Source organism: Lissotriton vulgaris, chromosome 11 (assembly GCF_964263255.1).
Source record: "Lissotriton vulgaris chromosome 11, aLisVul1.2, whole genome shotgun sequence".
Taxonomy (NCBI): domain Eukaryota; kingdom Metazoa; phylum Chordata; class Amphibia; order Caudata; family Salamandridae; genus Lissotriton; species Lissotriton vulgaris.
The window spans coordinates 212,735,290-212,762,469 of record NC_141699.1 but is presented as its reverse complement, the minus strand read 5'-3'; the positions used below and the strand labels follow the sequence as shown (position 1 = coordinate 212,762,469).

Genomic DNA, 27,180 nt, shown 5'->3' with positions numbered 1-27,180 from the left:
AACAGTACTACATCAATCAATTAGTGGATTTATAAAGAGCTACTTTTCACCCGAAAGCGTATCCAGGTGCGAGAAGGGCCTGGGGGATTTAGCCGAAAAGCAAGGTCTTCTGCGCTTTTATGGATTCCGGTAGGGAAGGGGATGTCCGGAGCTTTGGGGGGAGCTTAGTCCATGTCTTCGCTGCGAGGTAGGAGAAGGAGCTTACTCCGTTCCTGCTACGGTGGATGTGGGGGTGTGTTCAAGCGAGAGGGACGCAGATCGTAGCTGCCTGGCTGTTAGAAGTTCAGGCAGTGGTTGATGTAGGTGAGTCTGAGGTTGTGTAGTGCCTATTATGCCTGTGTCATCAGCTTGAATGGGCACCTCTTCTGTACTGAGAGCCACTGGAGACTTCTGAAGCGAAGGGTGATGTGGTTAGATCAAGGGAGGTCTAGGAGGAGTATGGCCACGGCGTTCTGTATTGTCTGTAGCCTCTGGAGGAGGTATGCAGCGATCCCCAGTGTTGCCGCAGTGCAGTTGGCTGGTGAGGAGAGCCTGTATGATGGAGTGTCTTGCGCTCAGGGGTAGCCATTTGAAGACGCAGAAGCAGGTGGAGGAGACGATGTTGATCTGGGAATTCATGGTCAGCTTAATGTCCAGTCTGATGGTGAGGTTTCTGGCATTGTCGGACGGAGTAGGTGTTGGTCCTAGATCTAATCTCACACCAGTGAATGGCCATTTTTTTCACCAACATCAGATCCATCACCTTCTTAGGAAAAGCAAACTTGGATAGAGCTGACCCCAAGTTATTAGCAATAAAAAAGCAGAGGATCAACATTTGGATACAGAAACTGTCCCTCCTTTTGTTTGGAATAACAGATCCTACCCCATCAGCAGACGCCACAGATCTGTCCATCTTCTCTCTCTAAGAGGTTCAGAATACTGTGTGTGTCACCCTATCTGGTACCATCAAGAACATATAGGCTCTATACTGATAAACTTTAGTATTTCACTACATTAACTGGACCATTGTACAAGCGAAAACACAAGCTTGAAGGATTTAGGCCCAGATCTCTTTACTGGGGTGAATGTTTGACATTGTTCAGCATTCTGTTCATCAATTGTTCTGTTTGGATTTGTCGCCTTAAGTGGGAATGGTATGCCCAGACATGGGTCCCATGCTCACCATGGTGGGCAGTCAAAATATTGAATTTAAAATATCGACCTACATTAATATCACATTTTTACTATCATAGGGTCAGAATATCGAAGTCAAGAATATTGTTGACCAGAATATCGACTCCAAGGTAAGTAATATCGATTTTTTAAATATCGAAGTAAGTAATATCGAAGTAAGTGATATCGTAAGCAAAAATATTGTTAATAATATCGATTTTTTTTGGTGCTATGTATTTCATGTGTATGGTAAACATTTTTTAATGTATTTTTATACATTTTGAAATAAATGTTTAAAAATTAGTAATTTTGTCAAAGTTAATTTTGCGTTTTAGTATCAGAGCAGGTTGTTATGTTATTAATTGGTGTTGATGATTAATTCATTGTTAATTATTTGGTAATTAATTTTTATTAATTAGTAAATGATATTATTTAGAATTAATTTATTAATATTATGTATTGCTATTGCTAATTAATTTATTGTTAATTGATTGGTTATTAATTTTAATTAAGTGATTAATTAATTTTGTGATTTTTTTATGTGTAGTGGGTTGTGGGTTTATAGGGAAACAGGGTGGGAAATAATTAAATTAAATTAATTGGGATTGTTTTTATTTATTGGTATTTATTAATTGGTAATTACTTAATTGGTAATTATTTGTTATCAATTAGTTAATTATATTAATTAGAATTAATGTATTGATAATTATTATTTATTGTTATTGCTAATTATTCATTTCTATTCATTTATTTATTTACACAATTTCTAAAGCGCGCTACCACCTAACAGGCATCTTGGCGCTAGTAACTCAGAGACCATATCAACACAGGAAGGTGGCTAATGCACAGGCCTAGTTCTTAGGGAAAAGCCAAGTTTTAAGGTTCTTTCTGAACGCGAGGAGATCCTTGTGTTGCCGCAGTTCAAGAGGTAAAGCGTTCTACAGCCTGGCCGCAGCCACCCCAAATGATCTGCCCCCTGCTCTAACTTTATTGAAGCGTGGTACTTTTATTAACATTCCCCTCGAGGAGCGGAGCAATCTGCCTGGAACGTACCACTCAAACTTATGCTGGAAAGAGATAGGTCCTCTTCCATGCAGGGCTTTAAATACTAGACACAGAAATGTAAATTTAATTCTCTGTGTCACGGGGAGCCAGTGCAGCTCCGTCAGTGCTCCTTGACCAGCCTAATACCAATTTAGCAGCGGCAGATTGTACCCGCTGTAACCTGTCTAGCAAGAATTTAGGGGCCTCAAGGAGCAGAGCATTACAATAGTCCACCCGACTAAGGATCGTGCTTCGTGCTATCAGGGCGCGGGCTTGATGGGGTAAGAGAGGAAAAACCTTCCTCAGAGAGCGAATAATCGCCAGGCAGCAGTTCACCACCTTCCCCACATGCGCCTCCAAGGAGAGGTTACAATCAAATGTTACCCCCAGGTTACGGACTGTTTTAACCAGTTGGCCGGATTCTGATTATTAATTGGTAATTAATATTTATTAATTGGTTAATTTATAATTATATTAATTTATTATTAATTGTTATGAATTGATTAATTGATAGTTAAATTAATTGTGTTTTTTGTATGTGTAGTGTGTTGTGTGTTAAAGGGGGAATAGTGTGTCATGTAATTTAATGTTATTTAAGTAAATATTAATTTTAATTTATTGGTATTCATTAATATTTTTTTTAATTATTTATGTTATTTTTTTAATTACAAAATATGTAATTGAAAAGTATGTTAATTTAACCCTTACGCTATCCAGCGCTTTCCCTACTGTTGCACTCTCTGGAGTGGGTATAGTAATTTTTACCCCTACGCTATCCAGCACTTTCCCTACTGTTGCAATCACTGGAGTGGGAATAGTAATTATTACTCCTACGCTATCCAGCGCTTTCCCTACTGTTGCACTCTCTGGAGTGGGAATAGTAATTTTTACCCTTACGCTATCCAGCGCTTTCCCTACTGTTGCACTCTCTGGAGTTGGAATAGTAATTTTTAACCCTACGCTATCCAACGCTTTCCCTATGTATTGTGATTTATATAGCGCACGTATCACCCAAAGGCATCAAGGCGCTTGCCTTGGGAACCCGTCCTGGTATTCCCCTGTGAGATAACCCCAGCAGGGTATCCACAAGGTGAAAACCAGGCATCCCGCCGCGAGGGGCCGTAGTGGAGATTAAGCAAGCTATTGCCCAGAGTCGCAGAGTGTGAACCCGTGAGTCGAGTAGGCACCGGAACGAGAATTATCGAGTACGTGGAATTTTTGAGCCCAAGACCCGCCGAGGCGGGGAATTGAACCCTGGTCCAGGACCGATCTCAGCTTCCGGGTCTGCCGCCTCTAACCCCTGAGCCACACTTCTCCACCCCTACTGTTGCAATATGTGGAGTAAGTACATATATCAATTTATATGTAGATGTTTAATTAATTTTAAAATTATATGTATTAGTTATTTTTTAAATATGTTTTAATGTTTATGTCTATAATTTTGTAAATTATAGAAATGTTTTACTTTTTTACATTATTATTAAAACATTTTAAAAACCATATTTTTAACATCGACATTTTTTACAATATTCTTTTCCCGATATTTTTGTATTTCCCTTTAAGTAGATAGGACTTCGATATTTTAGATTTTGATATTTATCTGTCGATATTTTTGTAGGTCAATTTTCTGTCTTTCGATATTTTGTCATACAATCGCTCACCACACCACTGGAGATAAGATAGTCTGGCTGATGAGAGGTGATACCCTGAAATTGGTTCCAGGATGCTTGTTTCCGGTCCAGGGCGGACCCGGCGGACTGCTCCTATAAGGAGCAGGGCCAAGACAAATTTGCATATGGCTGGGTCTAAACTGGAATACCATGGTGTGCAAAAATACAATGGATTTAGGCCCAGATCTCTGTACTGGGGGTGAATGTTTGACATTCTTAAGCATTTCATTTATCAACTGTTCTTCTTGCATGAAGTCCCATCAGAACATCTCCCAGTGAATTCTTCCCTTTCAGATCCTCTATATTACTGTGGACTTGGCAACTGTTGCTCTCAGCTGTTGTGAGTGAGGTCTATTGTGGCTACCCCCTCTTGGTAAAAAGAATGCATAAAATATCCTAATTGTGCCTCTTGAAAACATCCACCTTCATATTCCGGAGGCTCGGATGATGAACTGCAGAAGACAGACCATTTCTTCTGTATATTGCCCAGAAACAGGGGTCCAGTGCACAGATAGGAAGCTACACCTCCTATACAGATGTCCATCACTACCTACACTTACTTCTCCTGAAGTCTTGAAAGGAACCCAATTATTGATAACGCCACTGCTCTCAACTCCAATAGACTAATGTGAACACTTACCAGTAGTGCAAACATATTACGCTGTTGTGCACATTCAACAGGTGAGCTCTCTGGGCTAAAGAGGCGCATTTGTTACCACAGTCACCGGAAGCCACCATAGCCTGAATGGCTGACTACAAGTGAATTGCCCCTCGACCTCCGGTAAGCTCCCACACTGCCCCAGTTCAGGAAGGACCTCAAGACCTAGCTCTTCGGATAACCCCAGCACCCAACAGTCGCCCCCTCACCCAGCACCTCGAGACCCTCACGGGTGAGCAGCTGCGCTTTACCAACCCTGAATGATTGAGTGGGAAACCATCAACTGATGTCACTCTTTACCCACAATCATACAGAAAGCAGATCCTACAGGTGATCATAAAACGGGTTATTTAAATTTGTAAGAACTCACTGCAGGAACGAATCCTTAAACAAGCCCACCTAACCATGAATACTCATAAATCCATCAGACCCAACAACCAGAGAACTGATCTCACCATCTGATCTCACTATCCTCATCCTTATATACACCACCATTTCTATTGGTGGAAAATCCTGGCAATTTCCAAAACTGCACCAATGAAAGTGAGACTCTGTAAAGGAGTAACACCCAATTTCTTTGTGCTCACCAAAAACTTCTGAGCATGCAGAAGAGGTAACAACCTCTGGACTTGATAGTGCATCAAGAAAGGGCACTTTGCTTCCACCAACCATTCACTCAAATTAAGGCAGACATAAATCAATTGATGATGCATGTGCTAACACTAGATACACATGATGCAGAACTAGGACTACTTAAGTAACCATTTCTTCTGTATTGTAGGATAATCTTCGATAGTCTGTTCTGTTCAAAAAGCTTTATTCGAATTGTAAAAACAGTTCATAAAAGCATACAATAAAATACATCTATTTGAATTTCATCATGATTATAAACCAGGTCATAAAATACAAAGCAATTCATTAAAATATTTAGTATCTAAATTAAAATAGCGAAACCACCTATCGAACTACACAGACTATACAAAATGAATTAAAATTTTGGAATGGGAGGCCAGTTAATCTAATCCAATACAATAGAGCGTCGTAATCTTAATACTACTTTCAAAAAAGCCGTTACTGTAGTAATTGTATGGTAATCGGCCAAACAACGCAATTTATTATAAGCCTCACGGGACTTTCGCACTCCCCATGTACGCAATAGGGGCCTTAAAATTTGTCTCCTTGGATGTGCGTAAAAGGTACAATAAAAGGTAAAATGAATGTTAGACTGGAAGGAAGACATGTCACATGGGCAGATTACTTTCTCCTTGGACCATTCTTTACATATTGGGAGCATAATTATCCTAAAAAATGTTTCCAACCTGAAGTAAGTTAGTAGTCTACGGTCATAAAAAGGCTGAACTATTAAGAGATAGAGCTGGATAGTATTATGGAGGATAACAGCGTCATGATTTTTTACTGTTATTTTTAACCTCTCATTACCCCATCTCTTAATTTCCAGATGCTCCATCAGGACCTTTTTTAAGGTTGACCTCGACACCAGGTCCAACGATGAGGGATTTTGGAAATATTCTGGGTGGCCGATGTCATTTACAAAGCTCTTAATATAGGAGAACCACTTTATGTTCTTTACTCCCTCACTTTGTAGACAGTCCTCTATTATCGTTCTATTAAGGGAGGTGGCCGGATTGGTCCAGATGTTATGCCAAAGTAATATTGGTGCCACCCTTATGATGTCAGGGATATACACTACTGCCAGTTCCTCGTGAAGTACATAAGTAGACGTGCTAGGCGGTAATGCTAAAAGGTAGCGTAAAAATTTATTTTCTGTAGTTTGAATTACTTCAGCCGATAACCATCCCCATAGGCCAGCACCGTATGTACCTATCGAAACACATTTTGCTCTATATACCTGAAGGAGCTCCCTAGGAGGTCTTGACCCTATTTTTTTGGAAAAGTTTAAAAGAACTCCAATGCCTTTATTAAACAAAAGGGCTCTGGCCTTCACTGCTGGTTTCCAGCTGCTGCACCGATCAAAGAGAACTCCTAAATAACAGAAAGTATCTGTTACTTCCAGTGGTTTATTTTCTAGGAAGATGCTACATGGAGCTCTCACTTTTTTTATGCCACAGGACATTGTGAAGGTTTTTGATATGTTTATGTTGAGCCCCCGTTCAGTCATAAACAATGCAAAGGTATCCACAGCCCTTTGAAGTCCTCTCTTGGTCTGTGAAAGGATAGCCGCATCGTCGGCGTAGAGCAATATCGGTATGGGTCTTCCCTTAATAACAGGATAATCGTTGTAAGTCTGCACCAATTTAGCGCCCACACCGGTAATGTACAGATTAAACAACAGGGGTACCAAAATGCACCCCTGTCTAACACCTCTGTGGATCCGAAAGAAATCTGTGCATTCCCTCTTCTTTCCATATCTAACTCGGGCCCCTGCACCAAAGTAAAGTTGTTTAATGAAGTTTAAAATATTAATATCCAGCCCTATGTCCCCAAGTGTTTGCCATAAAAGATTGTGCCTTACGCAGTCGAAGGCAGAGTTAAGATCTACGTATGTAATGTACAAATTATTAGCTCTGGCGTGCGTATATTTGGCAGTTATGAGGGCTAAATTCAAACCCTGCTCTATGGTTCCCCGCCCACGCCTAAACCCATATTGGAGCGGGGAAAGAATATCCTTCTCTTCAAGCCATTCCTGGATTCGGGATAGAATGATCCTGCCTGCAATCTTCATAAGGCCGTCTAGAAGAGAAATCGGCCGATAGCAGGCAGGATCATTTCTATCCCCTTTTTTGAATATAGGAACAAGGACTGACTCCTACCATGTTTTTATGAAGCCGACTTTGTTAGAGCAGTTAAGGACGTTGGTAAGAATAGGAGCCCAGAGATCAGGAAACGTTTTAAAAATATCATTTGGGACATTGTCAGGACCGGGGGCTTTAGCAGCCGAGCTTTCTTGCAAAGCTTTTTGAACCTCAGGTAAATTAAAACAGATATCTATCTGGGTTTTAGATCCCTGTGTTTCTGTGATAGCTCCCATGACTGGCGAGCAGGGTGAAATGCTATATAGTCGCTCAAAATGGAGAACCCATTCTTGCGCTGAAATGGCGTTATCTATTATAGGGCCAGTACGCTCTTGATAGTAAGGTGCATTTACGGCCTTCCAAAAGGCCACATTATCCCTACTTTCTGAAGCCTCACGTCGATAGTCATAAACATAAGAACAGAGTAGCAAGCAAAAAGCTGCTGTGGACCTCACGGTTCTTAGGCATAACTGCATCCAATATGAGAAAACTGAAGAAGCGTGAATACTCTGTTAACCATTAAGGTCCTCTTAGCAGCTTGAAAAACGCTGGAGTCAGTTCTCATATCTGAATCAAGCCTATAGTCTTGTGGAAGTATTGCCTGATTTTCAAGAAGCCACTGAACATATATCAAATAGAAGAATGTCTCTCAGCTAGGGTATAGTGGCAGCTTTGCTTCTAGTGAATAGGGCTGCGAAGCTCCCTTGTACATATTTATTGACCAATTGCATACACAGGGTACGCAGGCTACAATCCTACAAGAACATATCTGTTTTAAAGTGGCCAGACCTTGATGAACGTGACTGTAGTTAAAGAGTTGGTTAGATTTGCCTAAGGACTTAGGGTTACCTAGACAGAAATAAAGAGCCCTTCTAACATCCATAGAGTGTAAGGACCAGTGGGATGGCAAAGAAAAAGGAGAGTGATGGCCTGGCTAATATGGAATTCTGATACAACCTGCCAGAAAAGAGAAGTGAGTTCTTATCACCACCCTATTTGTATGAAAAACTGTGCAAGGATCAATTCCCTAGAGTGCCTGCAACTCACTAACCCAACGAGATCAGTTGCTTGTTGTTAGAAAGAAATTTTTCAAGTAAAGATGGAACCATCAATGTTGATAAAACCCAAGGAGCTCCCATGAAATTCCCAAGGAAGGAGTGGTGTCCTTATAGTAAGATATACTTTTACAGACCTGTTAAAATAAATATTTATTCTTCAGGATTTTCTCCAATGAAGGGCAGGAACTCGTGCTAATGCTAATTTCTTTAATAGAGAGTAAGTCTCCTTCTGAAAGAATGTTTGGGTGAAATAAATGGGGGATGAGTCTGGAAACACAGAGAAGACCCATCTCACAATAGTAGTCACCCACTTGTCATTTGAGAACTTTTCCAACTCTTACAGATATCACGCTATTGCTCCAATCAACTGGGAGTTATTAACGGATGGGGAGAAGGGAGAAGTCATTGACAACCATTCGAAGGTCGTCACCCTGTAGATTTGGCTTGGTGAGTTTAGCCGATCTTTGTATTTGCTGATGATAATGTTGGACTGATAGGGCCATGGCTGAAGGCACCGACTAACATTGATTATGGTTAGCGCCTAGAAACAGACATATCCTTAGCTGCTCCAGTGGGTACTTTTTTGACAAAAAAACTGGCAACATCGCCTGCTGAAAGGCTTTCATCTGGTTTGAACCAGGAAGAACTCTCACCTACTTAAACTCCAACACTGTTCCGGGCTCAAAAGAGGATGGTTTTTCCTTAGATTCCTTCGCTTCTTATGTCCCTTGTAGGAAGAAAACAAAGACCTCTTAAGCTACTAGTTCTTGTACTTTGGGAACCACTTTCCCAGAACGGTACTTACATTTGTATTTGGCAACAGTCTAGGGAAGTCAAGCTTCAAACTCCCTCAAGGCCTTAAAGTGCATCTATGAACAAAACTCACAAGCAGCAATGTTGTGAGGCCATGATAAGCAGCACTGACAAGTGCTGTGGATAACCAGTCTCCAACATAAGATTTCAACACTTAGGACAATACTTAAACCGAGATTTGTAGAGGAAACTAACTCTCCAAATTTGTATTAACCCCTCCCCTGCTGGTGACGGAACCACTCCCGTCATCAGCCGCGGTCGTGCTGTGCTGATGACGGAGTGGTTCCGTCACGGCCCGCTCGGACCGTCTGCGCGGCGCGGATTCCGCACCTGCGCTGAACGTTCTAATGAGCGGGCGGGGCCGTGACCGCTCCGTCATGAGCACAGCGCAACCGCTGCTGGTGACGGAGGGGTTCCGTCACCAGCATGCGCCCGCCGCTCTTCCGCCAGCCCCCTTAGCACTGCGGCGGAATAGCCGCCACAGTGAAGGGGGTAAACAACTAAGCCCTCATCCTCAGATCCACATATGTTGGGGTGTGGCAAGAATTGGGACTGTTTCACAGGCAGTCATGAAGATTTTTTTTAATATTAATTCTTTTTATTGAAAGTATTCAGTCATACAGTAATCGGACAGTACAAATTTGGATTACAGAAATTGCACGGTATACAATTAAATACATTTGACTAAAAGCAGTTCTTATAATAAATCTCCAGCATCCACCTCATCACGTTCCCCAATAAATCTATCCCTCCAACCCCTTGTGAGTTCTCTCATCGGGGAGATACAGATATCACCTCTGTATTTGTTCTACTTGCCCCATATTTGTCCCACTCATGCAGTTTTTATACAGTCGACTTGCAGCTCTGCAGTGAAACTGTCTTGAATCATCTGGTGCTGGTGGCAAACGATTGCTAATAAAAATTATTGGGCATCCAGTGATGACACAGTGGGGTCCATTCCGATCCTGGAAAAAAACTGTCCGTACGATTCGTATCCGGAGCCCTCTCCGTACGAATCGTAAACATGCCGTACGACCCGACGAGTACGATCGGGACCGGGGTATGTAGACGCGATTCGTACGGTCCACGTCAGGTAAAGGCGATTCGTACGGAAAAGCACACAATCACATACACACGTACGGTCCATACACCCCATGATCGCGGGGTACGGTGCGTACCCAAGCCATCATGGGGTGTACGTACCGTACCCCTGCGATCGCAGGGTGTACGCACCGTACACCCAGCAAACATGGGGTACGGTGCGTACACCCCATGATCGCATGGGTACGGTGCGTACACCTCATTATCGCAGGGGTACGCACCGTACCCCTGCGATCGTGTGGTGTACGCACCGTACCCGGGGTGGGCGTTCCGTACTTGTTTCGGGGCGAACTCTGCTTTTATGGCTGTTTTCAGCTCTTGTAGAAAAAGGGTCGTACGGTGCGTACCCGACACGAATCATACTTGCTGGGTAGGAATAACCAGCTGCGTTCCGTACAGATGTCGTGTACAGCGGGTTCCGAGGGAGATTCGTACGGGGATTTGATTCGTACGGTCTCTGTACGATTTGTACGGAGTCCAGCTCCTGATACGAATCGTACTTCGTCGTACGTACGGGGGATGTTGCAGGGTACGATTCGTACGGAAAAACGCTCCGAACGACTATTCGAAGCAGTTTTTACCGAATCGGAATCGACCCCAGTATGTTCACATAAGGAAGTTGCAGGCAGCAGTATCCAATAAAGTTATTAAAAAATATTAAATCATTTCTTTATGGAATTAAATATATTAACGAGAAAACACTCACCTGTGAAAGAAGTGAAAGTGGTAAAGAACTGGACGTAAATTCCCAACGCCCACCACCAACTCTTACACGAACTTCAGTATTTGAACTTCACTGAACTGATATGTGTTGGACAAAGTGGACTCACAGTGGCAGGTGTACAAGGTGATGCTTCACTTGTGTTCTTGGTCTCACTGGAAGTACCTTTCACAAACCTTTCCAATGCTGTCAAATTTGGTGGTACCAAGGAGACACATACTGGAAATACAATAATTACTGCAAGAGACTAAACAAATAAAGTAAAATTTTCCACAACAAACAAGAACTGGATGGAGTAGGTATGGCTTTTTTGTTTTTAACCAACACCATCACTCAACCCTTCACTCCCTTCCACCTGCCAGAAAGGATTTAAATTATTTTCTGTTTCCTTATATTTCTCATAATACCTCAGGATAAGCACCTTATGTATGTTTAATTAATATGAATTAACTATCAAGTTTGTGCATGTAGTTTATGAATTACTGGGCTGGACGAAACACGGATGTCTTTTTTTTGGACCCGAGCCTACAACAGCAGCTGCCTTGTATGTACTACTGATTCTATTATTGCTACAATTCAAAATGCTGGGACCAAGCCAAGTCGGATTTAGATGAATTGAAGGTTACCACAGTAAGTACATTTTAATTCTGTGGAAACTTAATTATCACAATTTCTCAACCAACCCAGATTACACAGAAGTACTGGAAGAGGCAGGGCGGAGTGCTGAAGGTGCTTTCTAGCAAGAGTCATCCAGTAAGATTCTTTACCTCAGTGTCACAGAGATCGCACATGATCTAAAGGGTGAGGGAGATTCATAGATAAGGCACATTCTTCACAACAAACTATCAGAAAAAATGACTACTATACTCCATACCCAAGCTCAGATTTCTTTCTGCGTTCTTCCATTTTCCTTCGCTCTTCCTCAAACTCTTCCAGTTCCCACTGCTGTTTCATCAGGTTTTCCTCCTCTTTCCTCAGTTTTTTTGCCTGGTATCAGCATGAGGCCACGTGCAGGAAACAGCAAAAAATAAGGATTAAAATGCATTTATATATGAACATTAAAAAAATGTGCAGTACTGAAGAATGAGCAGATAGTAAAAGAAAAAATTATAAATGAACCATTTGCTAATGTGGTAGTGGGAACTGGGTACTAAATAGCCATGAATAGGTAATACATTAAGCAGCATTCAATTTTACTTGAGACATTATGCAAATACTCATGCTAGTGTATTCTGCCCAGAATTATACAGTTGAAAAATTCTTTGTCCCTGTTCCATGAAATATTATTTCAGGTCGATACAAAAAAAAAAGAAAAGTTACTTACTTGTACACTGTGGTTCTCCAGTGTTGATATCTTTTATAGATTCACATGCTTGAATCCTCCCAGTCTTCATGGTGGGAGTCCCATGGTAACAGTAGAAATAGCAGTATTAAAACATCACCATAGACCTCCATAGAACAGAAAACGGACGAAAATAACCTTTCAACCTAATTTTATAACATCCAAAGTTCATCCAATCACAGTAGAGACCTCGGAGTTCCCTTCCCCTACAGAGCCACCATACCTCTGAATTCGAGCACAAGGGATACAAAACTCTGAGGTAACAGGTGAGCCTAATCAGGGAGGAGGGAGGGTCGCAAGTGGATCTATAAAATATATCAACACTGGAGAACCACAGTGTACAGGTAAGTAACTTGTTTTTTCTCCAGTATTGTATCTTTTATAGATTCACATGTTTGAATCCCACTAGTAATCACTATAACCACAATAAGAGAAAAAGAAAGGTGGCAGGTAGGTGAACTATGCCACCATGATGTAAAATTGGAACATCAGAAAAACCGAGAAGAAACTAAAGAAGAAAATATGTCAAAATTCAGTATATGCAACCAGTTTTACAAACAACATTGAAGTATAATATAATCAATCAGTATGTAAGAACAAAAGCAGCCTACCTTAAGCAAGGATGCGTTGAAGTGCAGCTTGTCCAACAGCAATATCTGCCTTCTTCCAACCATCGACGTAGTAATGCTTTGTGAATGTGTAAGCATTCGCCCACGTTGCCACCCTGCATATGTCAGGAAGGAATGCTCCTGCAAACAGGGCAGAGGAAGTGGCCACTTTCCTAGTTGAGTGAGCTTGCGCTTTCATACGAAGCCGGCAGCCAGCCTTTTCATGACAAAAGACAATCATTGAGGTGACCCAACGAGCAATGCTGGCCAGTGTTAAGGATAGTTATTTTCCTAGGTGCAGAGAAAGATCAGTAACTGAGAGGATTTCCGGAAGATCTTCATTTTTGTAGATAAAGTTTTTAACCATGTTTAATATCCAGTGAATTCAACAACCTTCCTGCTGCCGAGGATGGATTAGGAAAGAACATTGGTAAGACAATCGGCACATTGAGGTGGTAAGTTGAAGGCACCTTGGGTATGAAGAAGGGTTAGTGCGTAGGATACCCTTGCCTGGCGAAAATTGAAGATCTGGTTCTTTTATTGTGAAAGCTTGGATTTCACGGATACGTCTGGCTGACGTAATGGCCAAGAGAAAAGCCACCTTCCGAGAAAGGAACTTCAATTTGCATTTGTGTACTGGCTCAAATGAAGGGCGAATTAGCTGCGACAGGACTGTATTTAATTTCACAGTACTGGAGGAGGTTTAACAGGAGGGAAAGCTCTAAAGTCCCTTCATAAATTCTTTGATGAGTCAATTAGACCACAGGGAAGCTTGATCTGAACGTCTTTTATATATAGAAATTGAAGGAAGATGAACCTTTATGGAAGAGTGAGAAAGTCCTGACTTGCTAGGTAAAAGAGATAAGGCAGCACCTGCTTCGGAGATGATGAAAAAGGATGCAATGCGTGAAGATACACCAAGCACAGAATCTCTTCCATTTAGCTGTGTAATATTTCAGCATGGAAGGAGCTAGAGATTTCTTCAGTATCATAGAACACCCTAAATCTCCAAGTTCAGCATGGTGAGGAGCCAAGCTGACAAACGAAGAGAGTGAATTTTTGGATGAACAACTTGGCTCTAGTTCATGCAGAGAAGATCCTTCCTTGGAGGAAAGAGAATCGGAGCACACTCTGATAGGCGATGCAGCTTGGTGTACAAGAATTATCTTGCCCATTCAGGAGCAACAAAAATGAGCCAACACAGCTCTTGCTTCATTTTTTGAAGTACTCGAGGAATGAGTAGAAACTGGGGAAAGGCATAGGTAAACATCCCTGTCCAAGGAAACTGGAAGGCATCTCCCCACGATTTTGGATGAGGATTCCTGCTTGCAAAAAGACGACACTTTTTGTTGAGGAACGTAGTGATTAGCTCTAATGTTGGGTAACTCCAGGATTGGAAGACAAATGAATATCCGTCTTGTAAAGTGCAAACTTTGCCCTGAGGCGGCAAGGCGCGACAGAAAGGGACAGCAAACAGGAAAGTGTGAGCTCACAGTGAAAAATGGGTAAAGAGCCAGGTCTTCAAGGCCTTACAGAAGAAAGAGTGAGATTCTAGTCCAGAAATTGAAGAGGGAATGGAATTCCAGAGTTTGGCCTCAGCAAAGGAGAAGGCTCTACCACCCTCCCATCTTACTCTTTTGAACTTCAGAACTAGCAGCAAGTTTTTACTGGCAGATCTTAATTGCTTAGTAGAAACATATCTTTGAAAAAGCCTTTTAATGCCATCCGACCACATGTTATAGAAAGTCTAATGAGTGAGACAAAGGGCTTTAAACAGGATTCTCCGGCCGAGCTGGAGCCAAAGAAGCTTAGTGATAGTGGTCGAAACCGAATGGTGTTTGGGGAGACCCATCACCAGCCTGGCAGCAGTGTGCTGTACTAGCTGTAATCAATGGAGTAGTCCCTTGTTGATACCCAAGTACAGAGCATTGCAACAGTCCAGTCTGGACAGCACGAGGGCAACAACCGCCAGCTTTCGGGGGGAAAAAGAAAAAAAATTGAAATCTTCCTATGCATCCTAATAATCCCAAAGCTGGTGGACACCGTTCTGCTGACCTAAGGGCCCAGGGAGAGGGAATTTTCAACTAATGCCGAGATTGTTTGCGAAAGACCCGGCGCACTGGCAAAGGCCGAGCGTGTCTGGCCACCAGGCCTCTGATCAGGTGTCTTGTTGGTTTCCAAAGATCAAAACCTACGTTTTGGCCCCGTTGAGTCCGAGGTAATTATCAACCATCCAAGAGGCCACTGCCTGCATATAGTTTTTTAAATTAGTTGCAGACGCCTCTATGCTGTTAGTAATGGACACCATAATTTGGGTAAAAAAAGTTTTTGGTCTCTGTGCACACACCTTATTCAGAAGTTTTCATATATGAAAACTTCTGAATAAGGTGTGTGCACAGAGACCAAAAACTTTTTCTCATTTGAACCTACTGCCTAATCCTCTCTCTGTAGCACCAACAACTTAATTTGAAAATGCAACTTGATGACATAGCTCAAATAACAGCCAACAAAGCAGAAACATTGGCATTCACGCCTGAAGCCGCAAAAGATATTTACGGACTGATACAGGAGACCAGAGCTTTCACACCTCAGATCTCAACAGTAACTCAATTGCTACGCCAATTTGAATACATTTCCAAAAAGGAAATTAACCAAAGGCTTCACGCCACAACACTGATTCATTATCATAAGCACCAAAGAATTCCTCGGGGACTAAGAATAGCCCTTAAACCGATGCTATGTAAAAACAATAAAAAGTTTATTGAAAGATGGTATCAAATTCTGAACAAATGCTCTCTAGATCTTATCTTACTAATAATTGAAGAATTATCAAAAGTTCTAAAAGAACTAGAGGAAGAATTGGAAGGTATAAAAAGAGAACTGAACAAACAGGAAGATCTACAACAACTATTAGAGGATATTAACAAAAAACTTGAAAGATACACTAAGGAGGTGAATGATCGAAAGATTCGAAAATATCGACGTGATACTATCGATTATAAATTAGAAGAGGTGTACACGTGGGCTGAAATTTATAATCAACGAAAATGGCAACAACCACAAGCGCAACCAAAATCAAATGTGGGCTCATCCCAAGAAAGTGTAGTTTCAGAATCCGACATTGCAAAGACAAGAGAACCAATCTCAAAAACAAAAGAATCAATCCCATCTACATCAAAACCAGTAGAGTCACAAAAACCTCAAACCCAAGTTCAAAAACCGGCTTTTTTAGATGTAAGCCCAGCGGCGAACGAAACACCACAAGCTACAAAACAAGGAGAGGTAAAAGAAACGGAAGAGGAAAGAATAAAAAGAGTCACAAGGAGCCAAACGAAAGTGACTTAGTCATCAACATCTCTAAGAAACAACTCAACGAAACTGAAATAAAAATCTTGAACAAAGGCACTTCGTTCGTCCCAACCTACCAATCTAATTTAGCTGAAACAGAAATAGCTCTTTTTAAATTTTTCAGGAACTTAAAACTACGCTATTTTTTCAAAAACAATGAGAACATACCATCTCAAGAATTGGACAGTCAAACTAAAGAATTTAAGCCTAAAAGTACATTCTGTGCACCGATCACCCACAAAACTATTGAAGCCTTTGAACGATCAATACTAACTGATCTACAAAAAATCAAATTTGTAAAACCAAAGAGAACGAATCTATCACCTCGTGAATGGAATATTCTTAAAAATGTAAGTCTAAATGAAGAACTAACCTTCCAAAGAGCCGACAAAGGGGGAGCTCTAATAGTAATGGATACTAGCTTTTATCTTGAAAGTGTCAATACACATGTGAAAGACATCAACATATATATGCCACTCGATACAGATCCGACTGATGAATACAAGAGTATACTGCAACAGATAACAGATAAAGCTCTTGACATGAAAATAATCAGCAAAAAGACTCATCAATTTTTGGAAACAAAATATCCAAGACGCCCCAAGCTATATATGTTACCAAAAATCCACAAGGATAAAAAAAAAACACCATTCAGACCAATAGTCTCTGCCTGTGGCTCAATCTCTGAACCGTTAGGCCAATACATCGACTGGTTTCTTCAACCTATAGTACAAGAAGGAAACACATACATAAAGGACACGACCGATTTTCTAAAAATACTTAATGAAGTGACTCTTTCACCTGGAAAAGAATACTGGCTATGTACAATAGACGTGACCTCACTCTACACCTCCATCCCCCATAACAAAGGAATGGAAGCCCTGGAATGGAGCTTACTCAAGAAAAACGAGATGGAAGAAAGTCAAAAAAAAAATTTTTCTTCTGGAATTAATGCAATTCGCTCTATTTCACAGTTATTTTGAATGGCAACAGTGTTTCTACAACCAAAGCAACGGAACATCTATGGGCTTTGGGGGAGCCCCAGCATACGCATGTATTTTCATGTCAAAATTCGAAACAGACTTCATTCTCAACAACCCAGACTGGAGAAATAATCTAATTGTATTCAGAAGATACATAGATGACATTTTTCTATTATGGCAAGGAAACAAAATGGCACTCGAAAACAACATTAGCCTCTTAAATACCAGATATGAAAGAATCAAATTCACACATAATATCCATCAGGAATCCATTGTATTTTTGGATGTAAAAGTCAACATGACTGATTTCCACTTCTCCACTCAAGTTCACATTAAGCCAACTGACAGGAACTCAAGTCTACTTTTCCAAAGCTTTCATCCTATCACTCTGAAAAAACATCTACCCACATCACAACTAATCAGATTGAAACGTATCACATCAGATCCACAACAGCTTGAAATCTCTATGAAAGACCAAATCAAAAAATATGTAGAAAGAGGATATCCCACCACTGTTTTAGATGAATCCATAAGAAGAATCAACATTATCCCAAGAGAAAAACTCTTCATACCTAAAACTAACATAACAGAACAAAAAACAGTATGTGTTCTTAAATTCTCTACTGAAGCCATGAAAATTAAAAAGATCATCAACACCCACTGGAACTTAATCAAAATGGAACCAGACCTGAAGGATCTGTACAATGATAACATTACATTTGCGTTCCGAAGATCAAAAAACCTGAAAGAAATTTTAACTACCACATCTAACAAGATGAAAAAATCAAAATTCAAAGGAATGGGTAAATGCTTTAATTGCACCCACTGTAATAATGTTATAGTGGGCAACAAATTGAGACATCCTACTCAAGGCAATGAAATTGACTTAAAACATACCAGCACCTGTGATACTACTAACACCATCTATGCCATCAAATGCCCATGTGGCAAGATCTATGTGGGCCAAACGGAAAGGAAAATTAAAGTACGGATAACAGAACACAAATCAAATATTCGACTTCACAACCAGAAATCAACTGTAGCTAATCACTGGTTTGAAGCAAAGCATCAAATCTCCCAACTGAGATTCACGGTATTGGAGACTATACCACAACGCAGAGATATGGACCCCACAAAACAAAGATTAAGAGCCGAATTCTTTTGGATCAAAAAATTGAACAGTCTTCAGCCATTCGGAATGAATGACCGGATCGAATACTCATGTTTCCTATAATTGGCATCATAAAAGGACCATTCTAACCCCCCCCTTGAATCCTTGAAAAACAACATATGACTAATGAACTTGAAGCCCACACTGGCGTTTGTAATTATGATAAGATTTGTATTACTGTTGATTTTTTGTTGACATCATTGTTGACATCCATGATAGCAATGGATGGAATAGTTACTATGTGCTTATTATTTACACATTAAGGCTTTGATACACACTGGATACATTGAACACGTTTTATATATCGAGGAGTCCTACTCTTATTTCCATTGTTCATTCTTCACCTGACTTAGTCCTTTATTTATTTCCTTAACTTCACCGGTATCCCCACCTCGGGCCGTTATTAGTCCCATGCTATATTATTTTATTTTATTTATTTAACTCTACCACTTTATTCCTGATATTTAATTGAAACTACTTGTTTCTCTCGACCCGAAGTACATAATACAAACTGAGAAGTCTTTTCTCGACTTCCATTGTCAACATGATCGGAACTCGCCAGCCCTTTAAATCACTACCGCGCATACTTTCCCTTCACCCGCCCGGTATCCACGAGACTAAATTTGGTTACCCGCCCGGTACGATCGTGACCGCTGTGATTCCAACTCGCGTAAGTGTTGTCTACCCGCATGCGCGTAATTCCGTCACTCTGGAGCCCATCGCCGTAACCTTCCCGCGATGCTCTACCCTATTTCTTAAACTACACTCATTTTCTGCTCACATCACTGCATTCACTGTTCTGTTCGTATAAACTGTGTAATGTCACATGAAAATGTTCCCTATTGTGTATATTAGCAGTGTTTATAGTTTTGCATATATGTGCATGAATCTTTTTTCTTTATATAATGATGATTGCTAAGGTCCTGTATTCGTCTTTTCACAGGCCCCTGACGAAGGGTCACATGACCTGACCCGAAATGCATTGGGCAGAGTTGTAATGAATACATATTGATTATTCTACGATATTGATATATAAAACTCCTGATAATGAATTAAGAAAACGGAAAAATCAATAAAAATCAAAACTGATTGATAAAAATGGAGTAATGAACTTTTTTCAACAAGAGATAAATTAGGAGAAGAAACAACTAAAAGTTTCACGTTAAACTTCAGCGCACAGTTAGTGGAAGTTAGTCGACTTTCACATAATCCGTCACCATAATTTGGGTGTCATCAGCAGATAGCACCTCTAGCCCAAAGGATCTTACGACCTTGGCCAGAGGGGCAACTTAAATTTTAAGAAGGGTCGGGCTCAATGGGGAGCCCTGAGGGACTCAACAGAACCACTGATTGGAAGCTGAGTAAAATTCATCCATCCTAACTATTTGTGACCGGTCCGTGAGAAAAGAGGTGAGCAAATTCAGGGCAATACCCTGACCCCCATTTCCTTAAGCCTGCCCACCAGTCTCGAAGGATAGATGGTATCGAAGGCTGCAGTAAAGTCCAGAAGGATCAATAGTGTTATATGACCAGCGTCAACCTGACATCGGATGTTGTTAATTACAGAGGTTAACACCGTTTCAGTACTGTGCTCACTTCTGAAACCATGCTGCGAGCCATGGAGCAGCTGATGTTCATCCAAATAGGAACTAAGGTAAAAATTCAGATGTTTCTACAGAATTTTTGCTGGGACGGGTAATAGGGAGATGGGACGATCATTTTTCAACTCAGTGGAGTCCAAATAGGGCTTTTATTTTTTAAAAGAGTTTAACACCGCCATTTTCCAGGAAGTGGGGTACAGCCCAGATGCAATGACAGCATTAAGTATTGAGGTCAGGTGAGGAACAATAGCCTCTCTTCCTAAGTTCAAATACTTAAAGGGGCAGGACTCCAACGGGGAACCAGATTTGATTCCGCTTAACAAACGATCCTTGTCCACTTGTCGTAGAGGAGGGATGGTAAGTAGATCACCTGCAAGTCTGGTCGTTGAGCTCCCATTCGTGACATTGTTTGGAGACCCTGCTGAGAGTTGGCCTTCTGATTGTGGACACCCTGTAATGCTCCACTCGCAAGGAGTTGTGGGTGGCAAGGAGCCATCCCCATATCTGTTGAGCAAGAAGTAAAAGCGCTCAAGATCTCGTGCCACCTTGCATTCAGAGGTAAAACATTGTCGTAGTATTATCCGCCCTGACGAGTACTGATAAACCCTTGATCCGAGGCAGGAAGGCCTTCAGACCCAGGAATACTACCTTGAGTTCCGGAATGTTTATATGGCATTCTGAGTTCTGTTTGGACCATTTGCTGTGAACCTGTAATTCTTGAAGGTGAGCCCCCCATCCATCTATCAACGCTTCCGAGATAGTCACCAGCTGCGGCACAGTGTGAATGAAAGAGACCTCGTAAAAGGTTTTCCTTGACCATCCACTAGGCCATTGCAGCTCTCATTGCTGCCCAAACATGAACCTTGTCATTAAATGAACCTTGAGACTGAATCCACTGCTCATCGAGCTGCTCCTGCAAAGGTCGCATGCGGAAACAGCAATAGGGGATTAGCTGGATGCAAGAGGACATTATCCCCAGCATGTACTTGTACTGTCTCACAGAAACAAACTTTTTTGTTGAAAGAAGCTTTGTCATACCCTGAATACACAATATTCTCTCTTGAGTGAGAAAGGCCTTGCCAAGATCCGCATTGAGACGTGCACTCAGAAAAATCAGCAATTTGGCTAGAATAATGGACAATTTTTCCAAATTGTAAAGGCCTCTGAAGAGCATTGGGTCCGCGAAGCGTCTTTAATAATCGTCAATCATATGATGGAGATCCGATTCCAGAGAAACTAGAACATTCACAGACGGCTCCCTAAAATGATGACACTCCTCCTCCCTATAATCATGAGGATAACGCTGCAGGAAGGATTCCGCCTGCTGCATAGCAGATATATCTCTCTCCACAAAAGAATATTCTCCTGCCATGTAAGAAGATAAATCATAGTCCTCAATGTCCTCATCATCAGGCTCTTGGCACCTGAACCTTAACTGTGATGGACTGGATGCAGGGCCAAACAAACTTTCATCCGCTGACTCTTGGACGTCCAATAGGCGAGCAGGGAGCAAAGGGAAAATCTTGGAGGAATCCTAAATTTGCCTTGGCTGAAGGAGGCATGCACAATGGTGCCGTCACCGATCTAATCGTCTGCGACACCATCGACGGTGCGTGGGTAGTCTTAGTCCGCAGTGCCGTTGTCATGAGAGTCGTCGACAGACCGGTGGTCGACGATTGAAATTCTCGTAGACGGAGAAGGACTCTTAGACAAAGATGACGTCATTACCGTCTGCAGTGATCTTGCCAACATTGCAGCCGTCGACGTTTTGAATGTCGTGGTAGTAGCCATTGCAGATGAGGCCGTCAACGGTGTGCAGAAACCTCCGATATGCTTGAGGAGGCTGGCATTTTCTATGACGATAAATACAGTGCCAGGCCATTTTTAACTTTTTTTCACCATTATCACTTCAAAACCACCACTCACATAATAACATAACCCCTCCGCACACCACACATAGTCATCAATCTGAAGTACTCCCACGTATTTTGTCGGTTAGTAGCACACCGCATCCCGTAGAGGGGTGCGTAGACCCCGATGATGAAGCATGACACCAAGGGTCCTTTTGGTGTGTGAGGGGTATTAAAAGAACACTGAGTGCTCTCCACTACTGTGGAATCTTCTACGACGAGGCAGTCGACGAGCGAGAAGACTGGTCCCTGACAGGAGTCAGAGAAGCAGAAGCTGGAGTTGAAGAAAACTTTAAAGTCTCTGCCTGAGATTTTTTGTGGTGTTTTGTGGTCACCTCATATTTGTCCTGGGTCTTGGATCAATTAGAGTTACCATGATGGGAAGAGGAACTGTCTTCCTTTCTTTTCCTGAAAGAAGAATGTGGCTTTCCTCAGGTGCAGACTCTGAGTCTGTAGCAGCTGTCCTCTTCTAGAGCCAGAGTGGTAGCCTACCCTCTCTGCCCTTGAGTGTTTTAGCTGAAAAAGTGTGACAATATTTGCATTCCCTGGGTTTGTGGTCAGAGTAGAGGCAATATAGGCACTGTTTGTTGGTGTCTTCAGAGAACAGCCTACACTTCCCAAAGGCCTTACAGGGACTAAACAACCCTATTTAGGCACTAGCATCTCAACAAGTAGGAAAGGCAAAAATATATAGTCCAGAAATACATTGATAGTATCAGAAGCTGGGGCTGGAGGTCAAAAGTTGAAGATAGAATACTGTAAAATATAGTTTCTTACCGGTCGGTGTAGTTTTGCAGCTTGAAGACTTTCTGGATTCACTATTATGTGCATTATTCCGCCATTTATTGGTTGGGTCAGGAATTATTGTCTTTTTTCTCTTTTTTTTGTGGCCCAAGTGGGCGTTGACATACCACCATTTGGTGTCCTTCGTGACCTCTGCGTGCCTCCTTTGGAAGCTCCCACCTTTGGTCGCCATCTTCAGATTCTTTTTTCTTTTCTTGTGTTATTCTTGTTTTTCCTCTTATTTTCCAAGTCTTGTTCATCTTTAATCCCTTTCCTTCTGTCTTATCTTTCTAGCGAAGGTGGGTGGGTTCGCTAGTGAATCCAGAAAGTCTTCAAGCTGCAAAACTACACTGACAGGTAAGAAACTATACGTTTTGCAGCGTGAATCTTTCTGGATTAACTATGCTGTGCATGGACTTTGTAGCGGTTTGTCCTTATTATGGTGGCTGGGTGAAAGATGAGCACTGATTACTGAATATGTGTTGCAAGACCTTTTGTCCCACTTGCGCTTCTTTGTTCATTTGGATATCCACTCAGTAATTCTTAGTGAACGTGTGCACTGAAGACCATGTTGCAGCTTGGCAAATGTCTTGAATTGGTGTGTTAGCTACAAACGCAATTGTAGCTCCTTTCTTCCTTGTTGAATGAGCATAAGCTGCTCCTTTTAACTGTTGCCCAGTTTGTTTGTGGCATAATTGAATGGTTTGTGCAATCCATCGGGCAATGGTATTTTTGGTAACTGGTCGTCCCAAAAAACTGCTTGCGAAGGAAACAAAGAGTTGCTTTGTCTGTTAGCACTCCTTTGTCCTTTATATATAGTGCATCACTGCCCTCCTGGCGTCCAGTGTGTACAGCGCTCTCTCTGTACTTGTGGTTGGTTTTTGGAAAAAAATAGGTATTTGGATTGTTTGCCTGATGGGGAACCGAGACACCACCTTCGGCATGAAGTGTGGGTCTGTTCTCATTACAATCCTATCAATGTGTATCTGCAGGTAGGGCTCTTGAAGTGTTAGCGCCTGCAACTCACTTACTCTCCGTAGTGATGTGATAAGGCTGTCTTTAGTGTGAGCATGTGCAGTGTAACCTTGTGCATGGGCTCGAATGGTGCCTTCATCAATTGGGTCAGCACTATGTTGTGGTTCCATGCTGGTGCTGGCAATCTGTTTGGAGGTGCGATCCTCTTCGCCCCTTCTAGAAATCTCTTTACTACTTGGGAGGTGAAGAAACTTTTCCCCGCTTCTCCTCTAGTGTATGCCACAATCGTCGCTAAGTGTACCCTTAGGGACATGTAGCTTAGCTTGCTTTGCAGGAGATGTGTTAAGTATTTTAGCACTGTTGACTCCCTTGTGATTTTCCTTTAAATTTTTTCCTAATGTACCAGTCTGAGAATCTCTTCCACTTTGCTACATAGCATTTTCTTGTGATAGGCCTTCTTGCCTGCCTGAGCACTGCCATTGTGCTCGCCGGTAGTTTGAGGTGTGCAAACTCTAGGTCTTCAGGAGCCATGCAGCCAGGCTGAGGCTCTCTGGCTCTGGGTGTTGCACCCTTCTGCTCTGCATTGTTAACAAGTCCCTTATTTTGGGGAATTTGTGTGCTGGTGCCTGCGCCATCTCCACAATTTGCGAGAACCATGACTGTATGGCCCACTGGGGTGTCATTAGTATCAGTGAAATGTTGCTGATCCTGCATTTGCTGAGTAACCTGTGTATCCGTGGGATCGGGGAAAACGTGTATGCAAATGTCTCTGACCAACCTATCCATAGCGCATTCCCTTGTGACCGATGGTCTAGTTGCGAAGTGTTGGTATTTTGCATTTTGGTGTAATGAAAAAAAAGGTCAATTTGCGGTGTACCCCACTTCCGGAATACTCTCTGTAATTCCTGTTGATCTCCCATTCGTGTGATGCTGACGTCTGCCTGCTGAGGCTGTCTGCCTCCCCGTTGTCCTTTCCTGGGAGATGTATTGCTAGTAGGTCTATCCTTAGTGGGGTGGCATATGTCCATATCTCATGTGCTAGCCTCTATAGCGCTACTGACTGTGTTCCTCCCTGCTTGTTGATGTAGAACATCGTCGTTATGTTGTCTGTTTGGATCAACACCCTGTTTCCGTACAGCTGCTTCTGAAATGCTTTCAGGGCTAGGAACACTGTTTTTAGTTCCAGGTAATTGATGTGCTTGACCACATCCTGTTGCGACCATAGCCCTCTCACCTTGAGCTTGTGCGCGCCCCACCCCAGCTGGGAGGCGTCCGTCATGATGGTCACTGTTGGAGTTGGTTATGTGAATGGTTTCCCCTGTGATAGGTTTTGTTTGTTCCACCACGCTATTTCCTGATGCATTACGTGTGTGACAACCACTAGATCTTCCCAACCCCCAGTTGCCTGTGACCATTGTAGCTGAATCCATTCCTGGAATGGCCTCATGAGTGGTCGAATATTTTGGACTAGGTGAATGCATGATGCCATCGTTCCCATTTGCTTGCTCACCATCCTCATTGTCAGAACTTGCCCCTTGCGGTAATGACGCGTTTCCTTCAGTATCGCCAATGTTCTCTTCCTGCTGGGGAACACTTTGGCCTGTATGGTGTCGTTCTCTGCCCCTAAGAATATATTGATTTGCTCTGACTCTGTTGATGATTTCTCCAGATGAATTGGGAAGCCCAGCCCTGTCAGTGTTAGTATGACCTGCTGGATGTGTAGTTTGCATTGGTCGTACGAACTTGCCTTTACGAGCCAGTCATCGAGATAGGGGTATACGTGTATCCCTTGCCTTCGTAGTGTGGTGTAGTTCCTATATCACTGATAGGCTCTGCGCATTGGAATAATATACACTACAGATTTGACATAGGACTGAGGTGAGTATGTCTCTATTGAGTACATTAAACTTAATTGTGTGTGTGCCAGCTAACTCAGGAGGTCACTAGAAACGTTCACGAATAAACAAGAAGGTATTCGTTTCTGACAACCGCATAAACATGACAACTTTGTTTCCCTTAGAGTCGGAACAATATCTTCAGAGTCGTGGAAACAAATTATAACCATTTCACTCAGTCAATCGTGCATGCTTCGTTTCTACAGAGTTGCACAGAAAAAAGAGACGGTTGTTTCAATAAAAAGGGTTTATTGAACAGCCTGCTTTCTCATGCAAGAGCTATGAACTGCTACAATCGTGAGACAGAATGCGAAGGATAATGCGTACAGAGCAAACAGTAATAAAAAATAATACTGTAATAGCATGATCTGTTGCTATAACATATATAAAAATACATACATAAATAACACAGGCTAAAATACTCAACTGGTGCTTCTAAAATAATCCTACCCCAGTGTACCTAACCTAAGTCTAGTACGAGGGAAGAAGTAGGTGCTGTTTTAGAATAAGTTTGGTTTAGTTTAGTTTTGCCAAGAATTGCCAAAGGTTTCTCTAGGTTCTAATCAGCTCCATACCTTAGAATGAGAGAAGTTGGTATCTCTTTCCCGGCACTCGATTCTCTAACACCCCACTAGGGGAGTCAAAAACACTGGAGCTGGATTCTCGGCAGGGAGGATGACAGTGTCTGGTCAGTGCGTCAGTTCAGGAGATGACTTACTTTGGGACTTGCTGTGGCGAGCTGTGTCGTGCATGTAGGTAGCCGAACCGCACCGTGCCTTGCCATAGCAAGTGAAGGTATATTTATACCTTGAAGGTGTTTAGGAATGCCAGTATCGACGTAGAAGTCGGGCATAAGAACGTCATGAATGAACCCCTAAGGAATAGATGTTCATGCATAATAAAGGAGTTCTTGGAGAAATCAATATCCTAGGAAGGGGAAGTCCTAACGGCTTAAGAGTCTGATTTTATAGGAACTCGTTGTTACGTAGGTGAACAGATGTAAGTAGCCATGCATGTATTTGGGTAGCATGGGCTATGCCTAAATAAGGCCTGGATTTCTATGCCTATATAAAGGCAATGTGAAATGTGCCTATATAAGGGCATGTATCGGGAAATTCATAGGGAATCTAAATCGATACACAATAGTAGGTGTGCTGAGACGGCTGCTAGGCATTTTGTAAACACCCTTGGTGCGGATTTCAGGCCGAATGCCAGTACTGTGACCTGGTAGTGGCTTTGGTTGATCACAAACCTTAGTAGGCGCTTGTGTTTGTGGTTGATGGGGATGTGTAAGTATGCATCCTTTAAATCTATAATAGCCATGTAGTCTCCTTGCTGTATTTGTGGTATTACCTCTTGTAGGGAGGTCATCTTGAATCTTTGAGTCCTTATGAATTTGTTCAGGAACCTTAGATCTAGGATAGGTCTTAGCGTTTCGTCCATCTTTGGCACTAGGAAGTAAGTTGAGTAAACCCCCTTGTTCATTTGGTTTTGCGGTACCACCGCTATTGCCTCCTTGCTGAGCAATTCTTGCGCCTCTAGCTGCAAGAGCGAGAGCTCCTTTGTTGAGTGT

At 42.0% G+C, this 27,180-nt stretch overlaps 1 protein-coding gene across 1 annotated transcript in view; it reads right to left on the bottom strand.

Moving 5' to 3' along the window:
- Positions 1-27,180, bottom strand: part of TCHP (trichoplein keratin filament binding) — a 343,197-nt gene that overhangs the window by 122,311 nt on the left and 193,706 nt on the right. The window contains exon 7 of the mRNA XM_086943123.1: positions 11,866-11,978. Coding sequence (XP_086799249.1) covers positions 11,866-11,978 — 113 coding nt within the window. The remainder of the gene's footprint in view (positions 1-11,865; positions 11,979-27,180) is intronic.